Source organism: Plectropomus leopardus, chromosome 15 (genome assembly GCF_008729295.1).
Source record: "Plectropomus leopardus isolate mb chromosome 15, YSFRI_Pleo_2.0, whole genome shotgun sequence".
NCBI lineage: Eukaryota > Metazoa > Chordata > Actinopteri > Perciformes > Serranidae > Plectropomus > Plectropomus leopardus.
Window position 1 is genome coordinate 17,281,732 of NC_056477.1, and position 19,474 is coordinate 17,301,205.

Sequence of the window (19,474 nt, forward strand, 5' to 3'; positions counted from 1 at the left end):
TCCTTTGTGATTACTGCAGTTTTAAAAAGCTGTTTTCACCGAAATTACACTTTTCTTTTTCGTAATGTTTTTACATTGCCTTGTCAAACAGATATTAAGTCGGATAAAGGTAATTTTTTGACAGATAACCTAAATTTTGACAGGGCAGGGCAGCATACCTGCACACCTGACGTCTGTTTGCTTGTATTTCTTGGTAGAGGCAGCTGTTTGCATTGCAGTAGCATTTGATTGCTGTGGCCTCCCTCATTTATTACTTCCCTGTTTACATACTTAAATTCTCATCATTCAGACCATGCAACAAGCTGTTATCCAGCATGTGCAATAAACTGGTCAAACAACTCTTCTTCCTGGGTTAAATGTAGTTCAGAGGAGACATCAAGCATTTACAGGTAAACCTGTAATTCACATCGAATGACACTTTTGATGTCACCTTTTTACAAGAACATGCAAGTATGTCGCTTTTATTTCATCATCAGTTTTCTAAATGATGCATGATGAATAATTGTGAGTCTAAACAGACTGTTTCTCAGTCTCTGAGGGACATCTCTCAAAGAAAACTTTGCAAAATATTTGCTTTTAGAGTCAGACACAAAAAGAATTTGAACGCAGGGCTACAATGGCAACATGAAAGACTATTAAATTCCTTTGAGATTGATCGGTCTATTTATTTTGTGTTCACTCAATGATCATGCTGATGCTTATCACGACGTCAGTCCTGCGTTTAGCGTATTAGAGGCGCTTCAAGACACCAGAACATGTCACTTGTTTAGACTTGCCAGCAGGAGCCGAGGATTGCCTGAGGAGCTGATCATGACGACTGCACGGAGCAGAGATTGGGTGTCACAAAAGGTGACTCACACGGATGCTGCTTGAGGAAAAGAAACTCCCTGTGACTTACCGCATACGTTACTTTATCTACACACACCCACATTCAAGACAACAAAACAAAGGCGCACATATCTTGTTCTTAATGGATCTTTTCAGGTGACGCAACGTGGAACCACCAGAGGTGTTTCAGAGCAACAGTGTGCTTGTTATATCATGCACTGCATGATTGAATATCACGACTGCATTAACAGTTTCCTGTTAAATCTTCATCAGTAAATGATCAATATGGAAGATAGGAGGGGCAAAACAGAATAAAGTAATAAGATGAAGGCAAATATCTATTGTAGCAAGTCAGTTTTATCTCATTTAATTATTTTGGCTTGATTATCATATAGTGATGATCGTGATGGATTTAATTTCCTGCCTTTATCTCAGTCATATGATATGAATTGAATTCATTTGAAAGTATGGATAGGAAAAGAAGAAATTCATACATCGGTAACATAAATCAAGTTAAGTGTATATCCCATGGATAGAATGAATTACTTATAAAAAGAAGAAAAAAGCATACACAGGCAAACTGATAATCTGTTAACAGTCTTTCAACAAATAAGTTTGACAGAGTTTAGTGACTCTGTCAACCAGACTGGAGTCTAATAATCAATATCTCTGATTTAGCACACTGTGGAGCAAAAATAAAAACATTATTCAAATATTTTTACTCTGCTGGGAGGCTTGAAGTCACAGAGCACATTTCAAAGACTGAAAACTAAATCAGCTAAAAACAAAAAACTAATATAAACAAGCAAAAAAGGCAAGAACACATATTTAAATATATTTCAAAAAAGAAAAGAAAAATCAAAGACAATTTGTCCTTTGCTCATCCACCAACATGTGCAAGCTCACACACTCAACTCAACTTTATTTATATGGTAAGATTTTTACAAACATGCAGCCTAAAGTGTTTCATATAGCAACGCTGAAATAACACACACAATTTAAAGGATAACACAAACAACTACAAATAGACTTTTGTAAGAATATTACAACAGTAAGACAATAAAATGTGTTTTAAAAAAAGCACAAAAAAGAAAGTAATAATAATAATTAACAGTCTATTTGCACACATATCGAAGCAGAGAGATAAAAAAACAGAGAGACGCACTAGTTATAGGAACCAGAACCACACACCAGAACGACATCAAAGAACCAGTGGCGACACAGTTCGCCTGTTGTGTCACCTCGTGTCACATTTGTCTCGGCCAAAAACTTGCACATGAACAAACCGCAAAGACTGTAGCCAACAGCGTGTATGTTCTGTACCTGCGTGGAAATAACGCTCCATATCAGCAGGTGACGGTCATTTCAACTCGGCATCCAAACAGGGAAACTTAAAGACCAACAGGACGGATTCAAGGTGCTAGTTGGCCGGTGAGCACCAAAACAACACATGATGTTGAAAGAACGAAGGATATTTACCGAGCACCAGTGAACCATAACACAAACCATTATGAAAGAGTTCTGCTAAGGAGCTCTTTGGGTTTTACAAAAAAAAATTGGTTGTTCTTACGCCTTCTTGACTTTAGCTCCTTTTTCGGCATCCTCACATCTGCTTTTGTACTTGTGCGCCGAGCTGAGCTGCCTATCAGAATGATTTCACTCACCGGCTGGCTCCACTGTCTTAGACACCAATTCATCATGTTGACTTTGCCGGTAAAAAGCAGACAAGGGCCAACAAGTGCCAACAAGGGCTGACTAGTGCCACCAGTGTAAGACACTCTAGCTGGACTTTGTCATCAGAGAGCAGAGGGGATGGTGGACGGCGTTACACCTTGGCGAGTCGACTGCCAAACTGAAAACTACTGTAGACTTATGTTTGAGACCAACAAACAACAAAGCCTGCATGTTTCAGCTGCAGAGGCATCATTTCCAGCTGTGAAAACCAGGTATTTTAAGCCAAAACATCTTTTCCTAACCATAAGCAAGTGTTTTTTGTGTCTAAACATAACCACACATTAACTACAGCATTATTGAAACGTAAAAACAGGTGAAGTGTAAACGTATCTGTGAAATAACGACTGACAAATGTAACATATCTGTGGTTTGCAGAAACATACACGGCCATCATTTTTTCTGGCAATGAAGTTGACTAACCTGCTGCTGGCTATACTATTATACCCAGAGTACAGAAATAAGCAGTATTGATCTTCTCAACAAACCAAGTGTATAAGTGTATTTCCTAACATGTTCCTTTTGGTTAAGCTGAATGTTTAGCTTTTATCGGAAGCTGCAGACGGGGGAAGTGTCTTTGTGAAAATTACCTGCGCAGCATGTGTTTGCATGTCCAGGCAGTTGGGGGAGAGGTCAGTGTGTGTGTGTGTGTGTGTGATGCTACAGCCAGTGAGGGGACTGGTGTCATTTAACCAAATGTTATTTTGAGCCTCAGGATAGTTTACATACAAATAGAATGACCTGAAAGATGCTTCAGGGCAGATTGTAGAGATTTTCTGAAGCTGGATGATATCCAAAAGTTTCTCGACCACTGGGAGGTTAAAACATTCCTATCGTCACACTGGTGCCTTGCAGCAAGTATTGGTGTCTGATTAACACTTACTGAAGCAGTAATATTTTATTTTAAGAGCCAAGTTGAGAAAAACTTTCACACACAGGAACTAGAAATGAAAAAAGTATTAGCTAAAAAAAAAAAAATCCACCTCCATTAAAAATCACTTGAATAATTTATCACATGTGCCATATTCAATTTTATATTTTCAAAAAGCAAATGTTGAAATTGATTTTTTCAACATTTACAGATGAGGGTAAACTTTTTTAAAAACAATCTTATGTATCTCCTAGATAAAAGGACTGGAAAACCAGTCTACTGATAAGACATGAATTGTAGTTTTGCAGAAATGTTTTCTGAAGGCTGCAGCCTTTACAAAAGAAAAGTTGTGATTGCCTGATAGTGGTCTGAATCTATGTGTGAAGTCTGAATGTCAGCGGCGGAAATGTTTTCCATGACAACAAAAACATTCTTTAACTCAGTTAAGGACAAATTTACAAAGGAAAAATATAAAAGTGAAAACAGTTACAAAAGTACAAACTGAATGTGTCTAAAACATATAAGACGTCTGCACAAATGCACAGCATGCACAGTAAATGCATTTACAGTCACAATGTGACACATTTCAACACACCCATGTCTGTGTTTTGCAAAATTAGTCATCTTTGCCTCCCTGCAAAAACAAAAAAGCCACTTGGAACATTTTTGAACAATGAATACAAAAGAGATACTCACAAACACAACGAACATGTCTGGAAGATTCATTCAATAATAAGATCTTTTTGTATAAAATGACAGAACACTGACCCTGTTTGTGCTTTTAGCCTTCAGGGGAATATTTGTTGTTAGGGCTTGAGAAATGACATGATGCAATCGTCACTTTTCCCTGTAAGAGCTCAGATGTTACATAATGAGCCAGTTTCTCAAGAGGCTTAGTGAAAGCTGACCAGACAAGAAGAATGCAAAATGTCACCGGTATGAATGCACTCGCATTTTATTCAGTCCTCCTGTACACAAGATTTTACAAAAATAAGGGGAAGGAGATAGAAGAAGAGTCACTAAATCTTCTCCGTTCATGCGTTTACAATACCAGCAGAAGTGCTTGTTGTGCAGCTGTGTCCCCGCCACAGTTTGGATCAGTCCACCCTGATATTTCAGCCATATCTGAAGTAAAAATGATACTTATGCCTCATTTATTAAAGTTTGCGGGCATCCTCTTTGAGAAATGTCTGCATGCAACACAAGTAAGTTTCATAAACCGCCTCTGACCTCTGCTGCAGTTCAAGAAAGACAAAGCAAGTAAAATCACGCATTATTGTCTCAGTTTGTGTAAATTTCACAGCGTCACACAGAACACCCTGATGAGGTCTGGTGCCATTAACCCTGAAGTTTTCATCAAAGCCTCTTTATGTCTGTCATTATCTTGATTTTTCGTCAGTGTGCACTTTGTCCCTGAAGAGAGGAGGGGAGTGGCTAAATGTCTCAAACAGGTTTATGGCTGCCTGTGAGCAAGTTTCGAGCCGGACCATTTGCATGTCAAAACTGGAATCCACACCCTCCATCTGCAGACTGCTTATCATGTTGAGACACCTCCTTGTCTTTGTCTCTTCCAGCCGGCACTCACTCCAAATATTAAGCATAAGCTGAACTCACATAAATCTAAAGAGGGATATTCTTGGAGCATTCAAGAGGATTTTCACAAAGTTCACAATCCAAATGTAAGTTACTGTTGTTGAGATAATGTAGCTGTGACTTCAGAAAGAGGAAGCAGCTCTTTAACAATTTGAAGCGCCTCTTTTCACATGAATTCTCTGAACAGCGGGAGGTTTGAGATAAATTGTGTAAGTAAATATGCTGTTCGTACAGGGTTATGGTGTGCAGTAGGTTATATTTAAATATGTTGCAAAAACAACCGCTCTGTGTTTTTTTTATGGGTTGGCAGAGTTAATGCTGACCTCAAAGGATCTAGTAAAAAATGTAAACAAATGATAACAAACAGTTTGTGAAAGAACCTGTATCTGAATAAGAGAGGAGAGCACGCCTAATTATGGTTTTTCATTTTTAGTGAGCTGCATTTTCTTTACAGTACCGGCAGTGTGAAACTCACCTGAGAGTACAACTTAAGATAAACTTTCCTGCATCATACAGCCGCTATAAACATCAGAGTTAACTTGTTTCTCTGCTGCTTTGACATTCAGATGTATCAAACGTGACAGATACTAAATGGAAAAGCTTGAATCTTTAAATCTTTGTTACCTGTAGACATCTGCATCATCACTCTCATCCAGTGAGGTTTGATTCACATCGTTAAAAATATCACATTATTTCAACTGAAACCTGGAGCGACATCACTTTTCTTGTGCTGCTTTTAGATGCCTTTCACAAGCATTTAAACCTTTGAACTCTGAGCAAATTGGTGAGATTTCTTTTACAAAACATGGGAAATAAGGCTATGATCAACTTGGTGAGAAAAGTCCCACAAATATTAAGAAATTATTAGATTTTGAAAATTGTTTTTTAAAAGGTGGAGAAAAATGAAAAGAAAAGAGCAAACTATTTGTAATTTATCACAATTACGAGTTTAAAATTATGTCACAGAATTATCATACTTTGAAGTACTTCTTCCAGGTAATTTCCCTCTTCTTTTCTTAAACTTTTTTTTTTTTAAATTTCAGGCAATTTTCTCATACTTTTACTAATTTCTTGCTTATTTTCTTCATTTGTTGCTCATTGCCTTCTTCCCATGATTTTGAAAGAAATCAAGCCAATTTGCTCAGGTTTCTAACAGTTCAAAAAAAGTACTGAAATGAAATCTTAAAACTATATCCCCTATGCTGTTTTTTTAAAGTTTTTTTTACAACATTATTGAACCCTAAGTTGTACCTTTTTTTATTGAAAGACTTTTTATTTTTTTTGTCAAGAAAATATTTTAAAAATGGTAAGAAAGGTCACTTAGTCTATAAATTACAGTTAAAAAGTCAATTTTTTACATCATAAAGTCGTAACAATGTGACTACATCGGCATGTGGAACAAAAATACCAATTATTTGTGCTGGTTTTATTTCACCCCACCTTAACTATGAGGTGCACTACAGGTGCAACGATAACATTCCCCCCTTGGGCATTAACTGCAAGTAATCCTTTAAATCCTGACAGTGAACAGGTTCAGCATCTGATAATGACGATGAGTCAGTTTACATGATGTGGCTTGTTAGAATTTTTTTTAAACCAGAGAAATAACCTTATTATTATATAAGGTGCCGTATAATGCTGTTAAAGTGATTCTTATAGGTGGAAATGATGAAAGTGCATTGGTGTGTTTTTATACCCAACATAGTGGAAACTGTAGGCCTCTACACTGCTGGTACACCAAATCCTCATGTAAACAAACACTGTAACCTTTACACAACGGTCGGCCTACAAGGTCCTGGTAAGCAGCTACAAAACTGTTCTGTTCTCAGCTCATCATTATCTTCTTTAAAGACTGTATTCAGTGTTCAAGAAATATTAGTTAGCTATTCATTAATCAGACACTTATTTCTTTTTTGTTTCTCGGGAACTTGTTGACTTTACAATAATGTGTTAGACACTGTAACACACATTTGTTTCACTGATACCATAAGAAGAAGAAGCAAGGTTGTAATATAAAAATTATCGCTGCTCCTTGTATTAGTTTTTTAACAGCATTACTTTTACATTATTGTAATTTTCATGAATTCTATGCAGCATGCATAGTATATGTATAGCCCTATTCTCACCTGGGGACCTTATGCAATTTAGAAATTAATTAATTAATTTAAAATAAATTTAAAATACTACCACTGAAAGTTGCAGGTCCCTCACCTAAGGCAAAATTCAAAAGACAAGTCCCTCCTCAGAGCTGATTTTTTTTTTTTTTAAATGCCTTATCCGTTTTGCAGCACCCCTTTCACCCTAAGAAATAATGAACAGTCCCTATCCCTAATCACTGACACAGGCAGGCGTGGCGAGAAGGAGCATGCCCAGAGTGCCTAGTCCACTCGCTGTTCCACTAAGGTGTGCACATGACGAGGGAAAATAAACAAATAAACAAATAAAGAAACAAAAAGAACCCAAATCACCAGCAAATCAAAGGACTAATATCCCAGGGACTCACATGTACTAACACGCATGCACAAACTGATGGTCTACAAGGACAAAGATCAGAGACGCTCGAATAACAACACACACAGAGGAAGCAGGACTTCAGTCTCCGCTCAGGACGCCATTACATCACTTTATCTTTACATAGCAAATAACAGTTTGCTGCTGTATAAATGCTCTGAATGTCACATCTCCTTTAACAATATAACCTTTCCGTGTACTACTTTACACTTTACTTTGCCTGGACACGAGTAAGTCTCTCAGTATTTTGCACCCTGCGATGTCTGTTCTCTGATCCTCTCACATCATTTCATTGATTTTCATTATCTTTGACAGGTCCTGCTGAAACGGTCTGGAGCGATGGAGTCTCCAGAGTTGTCCCTGCTGTCGTCCTTGAGGGGAGACTTTAAATCAGAGGATTACGTCCAACCCCACTATAAGGAGACATACCGCCTGGCGATTGATCGCCTGGTGAGCGGCGGCAGAGACAGTTATCACGAGTTCCTCAAAGGAGAACGTGTCGGGAGCTTCCTCTCAGAGGACGAACTTCTCTTCATCACCGAAAATGCAGAGCAGATCCCACCTCAAAACCACACTGAGGAAGTCGATGGCCCACAAGACAATCAATCATCATCAGGGACGTACTGGCCCGTCCACTCGGATGTGGACACACCAGATTTGGAATTGGGGTGGCCGGAGGTCATGCACGATAAACTTCAGACAAATGTGAATCTGCTCTTCCATCCGCCCAGACAAAATAACCCCACAATCAAAGAGGTGATCCGGAAGCATATTCAGGATGCAAGACAGGTAATCAAAACTGCCTGCAACAATGTGCTAACCCAAAACAAGCTCTGATGTGGCGTTCAGACTGATAAATCTGTCTCAGAGCAGCAACTTGTCTCAGACGCTCTGCTGTCTGTAACCTGTGTTTTTCTAAAGTATGTCGTAAGCACCTGTCCCCCTCTGGGCACATTCACAGACCTTTTGTTGCTCTCAGTTTCCACTGGTAAGGAGTGTCTGCTAGGTCGTCAAGGTCAAAATCTGGTTTTGCAACTTGCCATCATCAGAATAAAGTGTGGGAATTACATGAATACATTTCAGAGTCACATCCTTTACACAGTTAACGCCTCAGTTAGTTCTCATATTGTGTCATGATGACTCACAAACTTGTTTTGTAGCTCAAAACTGTGAGTAGACAATTAGTATTCTGCTGCATCTGTACAACCTTGTTCCTGCCGCACTGACTTTTAATTAAACCAACTGAACTTCCAGAACATCTAGAGAGAACAAAATATCAGCTCAAGAAGAACTAATGAAAGTCTTTTCTCTCTTCTGCACAATTACAACTAGTGCAGTGGAAAGAAATCCAAATTTAATGGGAATAAATATGTCATGGGACGCCACACTAATATTCATTTAAATGTCTGCATTTTTCGGCTGTTGCATCATGATTAAGAGTGACTAACTTTTCTCAAGGTTCATCTGAGGGACTAAAACCTCCTACACAGGAAATGAAACGCGTGAAAGGACTCCAAGCAACACACAATTAAGTCGGACGGGATTTCATTAAAGAGCTCATTACATGCCACTGGCACAAAGTATGATTCTGCTTCTTCTCAACTGTCAGTATTTTCAAAGTGCACTTTATCACGATGAACTTTCACTGCAGCTCATTCAAAGTTAAATGGAATAGAAAACACTTTGACCTGGTCCTTCAATATGCACAGTAATGTGACAGTGTCAGAAATGGATTTGGGATGAATGATTGGATAAATTATAGATACAAAAATGTTTCTCCTTCACTGCTTTGCATCAATATCAGTGAAATCATTAAGCCCTTTATGATAACAGTGTTTTTATTTCGGCATCACTTTTATCTGTTTCTAGCTGTCAGACTCACATTAACTATTCATGTTTATAAATGAAGGCTGTGTGTGTGTGTGTTTGTGTGTGTGTGTGTGTGTGTTTGTGTGCATTTCAGCAGGTCATTCACAGGTTTTACACATGTAAACTGGTAAAATGCACTCGGCAGGCTGGACTAATGATTTATTTGCTTTGTCTTCGCAGGTCGTTGCCATTGTGATGGACATTTTCACTGATGTAGATATATTCAAAGAAGTTGTCGATGCCTCTGTACGAGGAGTCCCCGTCTACGTGCTTTTGGATGATTTTGATTTGAAAAGTTTTCTCGCAATGGCTGAAAGTCAAGATGTCAAAATTCAACAACTCAGAGTGAGTATCTCATTTAAACACTTATTATTCTCTCAGTTTAACCTTTTTTTTTTTTTTAATTGATTTTAACATTACAATTACACATTTTGCTCTTATTAAAATTATTGTTTTTGTGGTTGTTGTTGCTTTTTAATGAAGCACCTAGCATCATAAGAAGGAAACACCAAAACACATCGAGCCCTTTTTGGTTGTTTTTATGGGCACTGCTTGGATTGTTTTCCGCATTAGCATTTGCGAATGGCATATTTTCAGGGTAACAATCTAAAGGAACATTATTGTTTGACCTCTAAAAAATACACTTATTCTTTGCCAAGAGTTTGATGAGAAGATCTTTACCACATCATGTCTGTGCAGCCAGCAAATTTGCATTCCCAAGGATAGCGAAGGAATGGCTCGCGTTGCTCTGCCTCTGATTGTCTTACCGAAACATTCCAGCACGTTCTCATTCGAAGTCGGCAAATACTGTCACACTGTCAGTGATTTCAGCGTCACAGCCACCTTTCACTGCAATATGATAAATCATTTTTAAAGCAGCCAAACCAAACCTTTCACTGTGTTATGACGAGCGGCTGGTCGCCCTGATGGCACATTGCATGGCAGCTTTCGTGCTGTTTATAGCACAGCAGCGGTTTATCACAAACTGCCACCACCCCATGCGGTTAATATCAGGTGCTACTGTTTGTGAGTATTTAACGCCTAAGTGCCACTGACCAAGCGTTGGTATTCCATTGTTGTGTTGGGTGTAAAAGTGCTACTGATCTACTCATCCAACTCCAACAAACAAAAACATGTTCCTTCAATAAGAGGAGGCACTTTTAAAACGATGGCCACAGGCATTTTTTAAGATACTTGTATTTCCTGCATACAAAGATGCAAATTTCAATAAGAGTCTTTTTAATGGCCTCTGTTAGGACTTCTATGTAAAAAAAAATTCAAGCCTGGTTTCTCCTGTTTTTGTGGGTGGGGTTGTAATTATTTCTCTAGGCAAGAGACGACAAAGATTCAAACACACCCTTTAAGTTCCCATCAACTGCACGCCACATCCAGCAACAACAGCCACAATAGAGGGGCTCAACATATGCAAATGACTTTGAAACTTCACATTTATGTGTTGGCACAGTAAAGCATGTGCATTTATTTGATGATTGACATACTTGTTAACTTCTGATATAAGAAAAAAAATGCGATGCAAGTTTCTCTGACATTCTCCTTTCACCGCTCTGACGACAGAACATGAGAGTGCGCACTGTGAAAGGTCAGGATTACCTCTGTCGATCAGGAGCTAAATTTCACGGGGCAATGGAGCAGAAGTTTCTTTTAGTCGACTGCCACACAACGATTTACGGGTCATACAGGTAAATCAAACTGCAGTACAACAGTAGCAATAGTTGAGATTACTGAGGCATAAACTAAATACACTCATAGAGCCAATCACTACATTTACTGACACGCTGCAAAATTGCTGTCATCATTTCTTATTGCTGCCTTTTGAAGCACTTTACTTTCTAGAAAGAGTGGCAGCAAAACAGCTTTTTACAGAGATTCTTTCTCAGACCCAAAACTTTTAAAATTATAACTGTGTCTAATTTTCTTGAACCTCAACACATAAAGCAGGGTTTTTAAAGAGTGTTTTAACACAAATCGGTCCATTTTTTCTGCATTAAATCAATCATTTTGTTTGTTCGTAGCTTCACATGGTCATTTGAGAAGATCAATCTGAGCATGGTGCAGGTCATCACAGGCCACCTGGTGAAGTCCTACGACGAGGAGTTTCGAACTCTCTACGCCCGCTCGACTGTTCCTGCTGAACTCTGCCCACCGGAGGGTTTATTCCAACGCAACGGGCCACATGGACGACAGATTTTGCCATCCGTCCAAAAAATTGAACGGAGAGACCAGCTGAGGCACACACTGGACACAGTGTATCGGAAGACCTGTGAGAGGAAACTAGGGGCACGAGACCATGAGGAGAGGCTCTTTGAAGAAGAACATGACCAGTTTGGGCCCCTGATTGAGAACGGAATCGGTGTTCAGAACCACATGCCCCAATTTCAACCTGCAGAGAACTTCTTAAAAAGGCACAGTTACGCTGGGGAGAGACAAGATGGATTCACGCCGCAGAACATCAGGCCCAGAGCGAGCAACTGGAATATTGCTAGAGAAACCGGAAACAACTACGCCATGGACAATTACTTACCACAGATGCACAGAGGTCAGAACATGCGTCAGTCATACAATGGCAGCGACAAACACATTATGTCCATGCAGCAGAACATGCCAACACTGGAGAACACATCCAAGTCATTCATGCGCACACTGAGGATTGAGTCTTACCTCAAACACCCCGACGTCCCTTTCGGAGACTCTTGTGACTATTTAGACCAGTTTGAACCACAGGACAAAGCAAACCCCTTCATGCAGGGAAGGATAAGGTCTTCCCTTGTTTTCAGGTCCACAGTACCGGAGCATTTGGATCCAAACAGACACATGAACAACTCTTCAACTCATGTTAACTCTGCAGCAAACACTTCTATGCACTACTCATCCATGCAGTGGAATTCAACTGCAGCGGCTGAAAACAGAATGAGTCATGACGAGTTCATGTTGAAGAGGAAAAGTTTGCAGATTTTGGATGACAATCAGAATAACGCAGGCTACGGTCCAGGTAGAAACTCTTATAACTCTGTGTACGCTAGCTTAGGCAGAGCTAAAGGCAAACATATGATCACAAACCCGGACATCCTGACAGACAGTTGGCAGAAGAGACACAGCGTGGCAGATCCAAGATCAAACACTGAGTACGGACATGAATCCTCTGGCCACATGTACGGAGCTTTCGCAAGGATGCAAGTGAATAGAAGCACTGCAGGGATCAATGCACAGAATGGAGTATATGGGACAAATCTGAAAGAGGATCAGAGATCTGCCTCTCATTATGATGTCAAAAGCATCACAAGCACAAAGAGCCCTGGTACCCCCCTTTGGCAGGAACCGCCATCCAGGACTGTGTCTGCAGCAGCCCTGGATGCGAATAGCAAGGATTTAACGGCTAAATCTAACAACAATGGCTCTCAGCATTTTCTAAAAAAGAGCTCCAAGAAAATCAAGTCGTTGCTGAACATACCAGAGAAAAAAGAGAGCTCAACAGCTGAAACTCCGAGTCTGAAGTCAGACTGCAGCACAGACACCATAACAGGTGGGGATAAGGAAAGGCTGTCACTTGGAGGAGGAAAAGGCTACCAAAGCACAAGCAGCTCTGTTCGCTCCTCCTCAGAGCACCAGAAGGAGCACATAGAGGAAGACCATCTAAAATCTTCGAAACCTCGATTCAGAACAGAGGAGCACCAAAGTCCATCCCAGGTCTCTCTCCCTAAACCTAACACAGAGAACAAACCCAGCGGTTTTGACAAAAGCGTGAGGTTGGGCCTCAACTCAGTGAGCTGGAACAAAGATCGAGGCACAGAGACTCGAATTTACAGCAGATTTGAGCCTTTATGTTCATTTGATAAGAAACCATCTGTGCGTTCTGCACAAAGTTTTGGAAACACACACTCTCAGGAGAAAACCAAAGGCCTCCCTAAAGTTGAGGCAGGTATTGAACACAACCTCACTCGGGCTGCACGAGTGCACCATGAAAATAAGCTGGAGAAATTCATCAATCGAATGGGAAATCTCATACACAAGAACAAATAGCCTCAGAGTCAAAACAGCACACTTATTACCAATGCACACTTGACTCATGATGTTAATATTCTGAGAGGTGGTCTTTATTTCTGAGTTTTCTGTGGAAAATGTTTTTATCAAACACTGTTTACATTTTGACCCCCGCTTATGTTTTTGTGTACAGATGCACTGATAAATACAACTGAAAGGAGAATGTTTTTTTATAAGTACAGATCTTTATGTAAGAAAATCATAGACGTTGTCTTTATGTCTTTCCTCCTCTGGCATCAACCTGAAGCAATAAATTTAAACGACAGACACTGCAGATGCATGAAGTGGTAGTTGTGTCATAATGTCAAAGAGGGTAGAATTTATTGCTGCGGCTGTAGGTGTGTGCACATAAGGGCTGTTGTCACTGCATATATTCAGAGGATTATTGTGAAGTTGTTGCAGCATGCATTAGTACTCAAGCTAACCACATCATGAGAAACAAGCCAGCCTTAGACAGGTTTTATGAACGCAGTTGCAATGTTTTTGAAAAATGGACACAACAGGATAAATCAGACGTCAAAGACAGAAGATTTTCTCAGACGTCATCCATCCAAGATTTGCAATAAATTTTTGTGAAGAGCTGAACTTAATGTACACTGTAAGCACAATGTTAAATACAATATGTAGTCCACTCTGATTTAAGTATTTTTTTAATCTTTCATTCTTTCCTCAAAAAGAAGGATACGGGGGAAAACTCAAAGCACCACAGCCTCCAGTGTAAAACATATGCACACCAAGTGGAGAAATTCAGCTCTTTTATACATAAATATTTATTTATTCTCTGCAGTTAGATACTTGGTGCTACAACTGAGTATTCAGGGGTTTTTCAAACAGTCATTTAATTGTAACTTGCTAGCCAGTCCCACACCGGTTGAATGTGTTTTGCCTCAGTGATATTTGTGGGAATGAATAATTTTAAACGCACTTGATGTTGTTGAGAAAATGGTGATAAAAGTGATGGATGATGATTAATGTGCTTCTTCCTGTCTTGGATTTATAGATGCACCATGCACATGACATGTTTATTTTCTAGTAGCCTTTTTCAAATGATACCTCCAAAAACCTTTAATAAGAGACAAACATGTGCTCCCTTTTAAGCATTTTGACAAAAGTCTTTCAGGCAATTTATAATTAAAAAATATGAAATAATGGTGAGAGGAAGCAGCCTAAAACAATTTAAAGAGGTGAAACACACAGATGTCATAATAAACTGTCAAAATCAACAAAAAAAAATCTGCATTATTGACATGTTATGGTCCTGCTTACTTTACATAATTGCCTCAAGATGTCAAAACATGGCTAAAGACTCAAAGAGAAAAATTGCATAATTTATTAATTTTTACAATCTGTTTTTCTGTTATTTAGATAAGCTCAGTACACATGTTTAAAACCCGCCATCTGTGAGTGTGCTTTTGGTCACAGTCAGTACAAACCTCACACTTAAATGGCATTGAAAATTACAGTAATAAGTAATTAAATTGTATTAATTTCCTTGTAATTAGTTTCTCTGTGCGGGTACAGATACGCATGTGCTTAAAGCCAGTTCTTTAGCACCAACACTGTCGCCTGAAATTATGTTTTTATGTCACTAAACTGCTCTCTTAATTGCTGCCTGAAATATGTTAAGAGACGTTTCTTTCAGGTTATGAAATATAAGTATGTAGCATGTAGGCTTCACAAAAAGAGGTGGTTGGGTCAGATGGCGGGTGTACAAAATGCAGGACCTTGACGCAAGAACTTCCGATTTTGCATCCAGACTCCAGTCGTAGATTTAGGCAAAAATATGTACTTTGGTTAAGGTAAGGTGGAGATCATAATTTTGGTAAAATGTTAATAATAAAGTAAAACAAAAATGGCCTAAGTTGAGAATATTGAGCAAATACTGTATTAAAGACTGTCTGCTGTTTTGAAGGAAAACAACATTGTCAGTGAATATTTCAGTATCAACAGTTTTGTGACTTGCCAGATTCATTAATTAGTTATATTTTCTCATTGTGCTAAGGTCTTTTGTTCAGCATCACATTTCCCTCAAAATCAGCTGTATATAAAGGCCATTTCTCTCCTGACAGGGTTATCAGCATCCAGTAAACTAATACTGACCTGTTAATAATGTGAAATTAAGCTTGAAATTTAGATACATAAATAAGGATTAACTATCAATACTAAACATACATTTGTCATGTAATCTATTGTTATACCATTATTATACAGAAGAGAATCAAATGCGTGTGTAATGAAAATAATTTTCTTCAGTGCTCTCCAGTTTGAATGTCTTGTGTCTCGATAACAATTTTATCATACGACCTTTTATAGGATATTGAGCTGGATTCTTATTTCTTAGGAAAAACTTTTCTGAAACTCTGGCCTACTAATGGACCAATAGAAAATGTTATAATGTCCATTAGAATAAAAAAAAGGTCCACTTATTGTCGTCACTCATTATTTTGTCAACAGTTCTTGTTATATTTGGAGTTTAAGTACAAAAAGGGGAACACAGGAATTTACAATTGTATGACAAAATGTCAGCGCAAATCCTGGTGAATCTCTTATTATGATAATGTCATTTGCAGTGGAGGTCATTCTGTCGCCTCGAAATGTCTTTTCATTATTTTGAAGGACTCTTCTTTTCCTCTTCTCCCACACTCAGCTGCACATTGCCCACAACACATCATATCCTAAATTATTATACCTAAATCTGAATTCATTTTGGTGCAGTACTGTACATAGTTTCATCCAAAGTTGTATATTATACCAGATATACCATTAAAGGAACAGTTCACCCCAAACTCAAAAATATAGATTTTTCCTCTTACCTTGTATATCAACCTTTCCTCCAATATAATGGAACTAGATGGCACTCGGCTTGTGGTGCTCAAAGCAACAGTTTTTTCTCTTTCAAGAAATCATGACCCAATTACTTAAGATAATCCACAGATTGTGCTGTGAGCAGTTTCATGTAGGAACTATTTTCTTTCCACCTAACTATACCCACCAACCACATCACCACACAGAAGTGTGCATCTATTCATGGACAAGAGACTCCTGCTTGGAAGATAGATATAGAAGAATCTATAGGCTCTAGCTGATAGGGATCTACGTTATTGGATTTTTTTCAGATATCCAATGTGCCGATATATATAACAACTGATCCGGCCAATAGGTGATACTGATATTAATAAATCAGTTTTTTCCCCAACCTAATTTTAGTGAACATCAAGTCTCTTCTGTAGTGGAATTAACAACTTATTATGTATACATTATTGCAATAGCCCACCAGCAGATGGAGACGTTAAATCCAATGCTTTTCAGTGTATGAAATATTCATTCATTGTGCAAAATTAAAAAAAACCAAAAAAAACCAATAAAAAACATAATTTTAGTGTTGATGTTTTGTAGGTGTTCACTTTGTTAAAAAAAATAATAATAAAATAAAATAAAAATATTGGTTTGATATATCATATCATGTGATATACCAGACGTGCGCACAACAGGTAAGAGGAGAAAAAGTATTTCTGATTGGGGATGAACTGTCCCTTTAATCACAAAGAGGACAAAAGAATATCTAAATATGGTATTGGTATGGAGAAACACAATAAATCTGGTTTCAGCAACAGTTAATAAGGTTTCTTAATTCTCTTTCCCACTTTTAGCCTTAATCTCAACGGGCTAATCACAGCCTAGGATCAGCCTTAAACCATGAATAGCAGCACTATGGAAAACACATTTGTTGGTAAAACACTATTTCACACTAACCCTTAGCTGGCAGGAAGTGATGAAATATCAACATCAGCACAACAGGTGCCAAACTGTCACAATGCCGATTGAGTGACAGAATTATTGTTAACAAAAGAAGAAAAATAAGGCAACATTAAACAGAGTAAAGTGCTGTGGTGATGTATTTTCAGATGCAGCAGGCTTGTGCATCACAGTTACCCAATTCTATCCCATCACATTAAAACACATCCTGTTGAATCCGCTCCTTTCCTCACCTTTCTTTTCCATCTTAGAAGAAGAAGGGAAACATAAGGAATATATTCGCTAACAATAGCCACAGTATTGTGTGATGCAATGCAGCAAAAAGGCGTCCTCCTCCGCTCTGTCACCGACAGATGATCCCACTTTGATGGCAGTTTTGATCTCAGTGCGAAATGTGAGCTGCACTTTTTTGGATACACCTAAAGCACATGTTCCCACCTCCTGATACTGAGCTTGACAATGCAGCTGGCATTCCAGCAAGCCTCATTGAAATGCAGCTCACCAGTGCAGTGGCTGAATTTACCACAGATAGGATAGATAGATGTGATTGCATTGCTATCTTCAGGGAAGGAAGGAGAGAAGCTCCCACTTCTACAGTCCCTGCCTCCTTGCAACTAAAGGTTTTGCAGCGGAGTGTCCGTGGATTAGGGCTAGTACCAAAACTTGTTGCCAATATGGCACTGGTTCCATACAACACAAACTAAATTGCAACACTGATTTTGGTGCCTCATTTTGCTGCCACATAATGCCCAAGCGGTCAGCTTAATATTTGCCCTCTGGTTCTCCAAGAAAGATGCATGCATCACGGCACGTGCAGTCGCTACTTAATACCAAATTTACTCTGATGGCAGCGAACGTTAGCTGAAAAGCATTCCAACGCTGGGACATGCAACAAATGTTTAAAACTGTGTGTATGGGGGGGGCACTTTAAATTTAATGTTACTGGTTTTTTTGGCTGTTCTCACAATTCACTCTCATGACGTTTTCTCTCTCTCTCTTTATGATCAGAGAAACAGTTCTGCTTCATCCTCTCATCGAAGTTGTAAACACCAACAATTTGATAATTACTGTCCGGATATCTTTATATTTTTAACTTCTCTTTAATACTTTCCAACAGGCATTTAAATTTTTATAATGCTTTCATAGATCCTACTGATGCACATGTGGGACTGATAAGTAGTGTTTCCCACAGAATGTGATCTTTAGCCTTTTTACACACAGATCGCACTATAGGACCGTCATGAAGTCCCGCTTTATGTCGCCTTTACATTTTAACAAACCAAACAGAGCAGCATATTGTGATTTTTAGATAGCATGCCAGCATTGTGGAAGTTAAAAAAGTCATGCTGAGGGTGATGTGTAATACAACAGTGTCAGCTTCCGGTGTGACATATAACAAACATGGTGCCAGCATTTTCTAAACACTAATAATGGGTGGGGATGCGGGGTTGGTAGAGCAGCTAACATTCTGCTGCTCCATCTATGCCCAGAGTATGCTCTGCACTCTGAGAGTGTGGTGTAATGAATAACCGGTATATAATAATAATAAAACAACTTCATAAAAAAAATCATAAAAAATCCATAAAATCAATGCATGACAGCAGATGATTTTATTGTGGCGACCACAAACAAAAGAATGTGTGGGAAACTGATGTGTGGTCTGTACACGGTTACAAATGATAAGGGTAAACTGGCCGATGAAAAACTGGTATGTGCAACTGCAATAGAAAGATGGCAGAACAAAAACAGACACAGGTTTAAGTTAAGTCAGAGGTCTGTGAGCTATAATACAGTGACACAGCCTGCAGTGTGATTAAGTGTCTGAGATTTCACTGTGCTGGGCCATGGAGCAGATAATGCTTAAAAATCAATGAGAAATATTTCAGGACAGAGACAGAGACATAGTAATACCAGACAACTCGTAAACACCCAAAGAAAATACAAACTGAAAAATTACATGTATTCATCCAAGCCAGTCATATATGGCAACTCTTGAACTCTCCTGTATATAAGCTCCTGTGTGGGAAGCATTTCCTCGTCTCTGACAGAGATGACAAAACATGCAGTAAATTTGTACTTCGGAGTCAACTCAGCCTGCAAAATCATGCCAAAGAAAAGAAATCAAAACCCAGAAAGCTGATATGATTTCGCAATTTTCACAGCATGATATCTGCAGCAAGCTGCAGCTCCAAGTTACTGAGAATAGCTTTTTCACAGAGACATTTCCTGCCTTCCAGATATTTGCTGGTTCAAATA

At 38.8% G+C, this 19,474-nt stretch overlaps 1 protein-coding gene across 1 annotated transcript; it reads left to right on the forward strand.

The window, feature by feature from the left end:
• The first annotated feature begins 4,929 nt into the window (after window positions 1-4,929).
• On the forward strand, window positions 4,930-14,430 carry fam83b (family with sequence similarity 83 member B). Its single transcript, XM_042502700.1, has 5 exons — window positions 4,930-5,109; window positions 7,850-8,323; window positions 9,584-9,748; window positions 10,979-11,103; window positions 11,437-14,430. The coding sequence occupies exons 2-5, from the start codon at window positions 7,874-7,876 to the stop codon at window positions 13,439-13,441; spliced, it is 2,745 nt and encodes a 914-aa protein (XP_042358634.1). The 5' UTR covers window positions 4,930-5,109; window positions 7,850-7,873; the 3' UTR covers window positions 13,442-14,430.
• The last annotated feature ends 5,044 nt before the right edge of the window (window positions 14,431-19,474 follow it).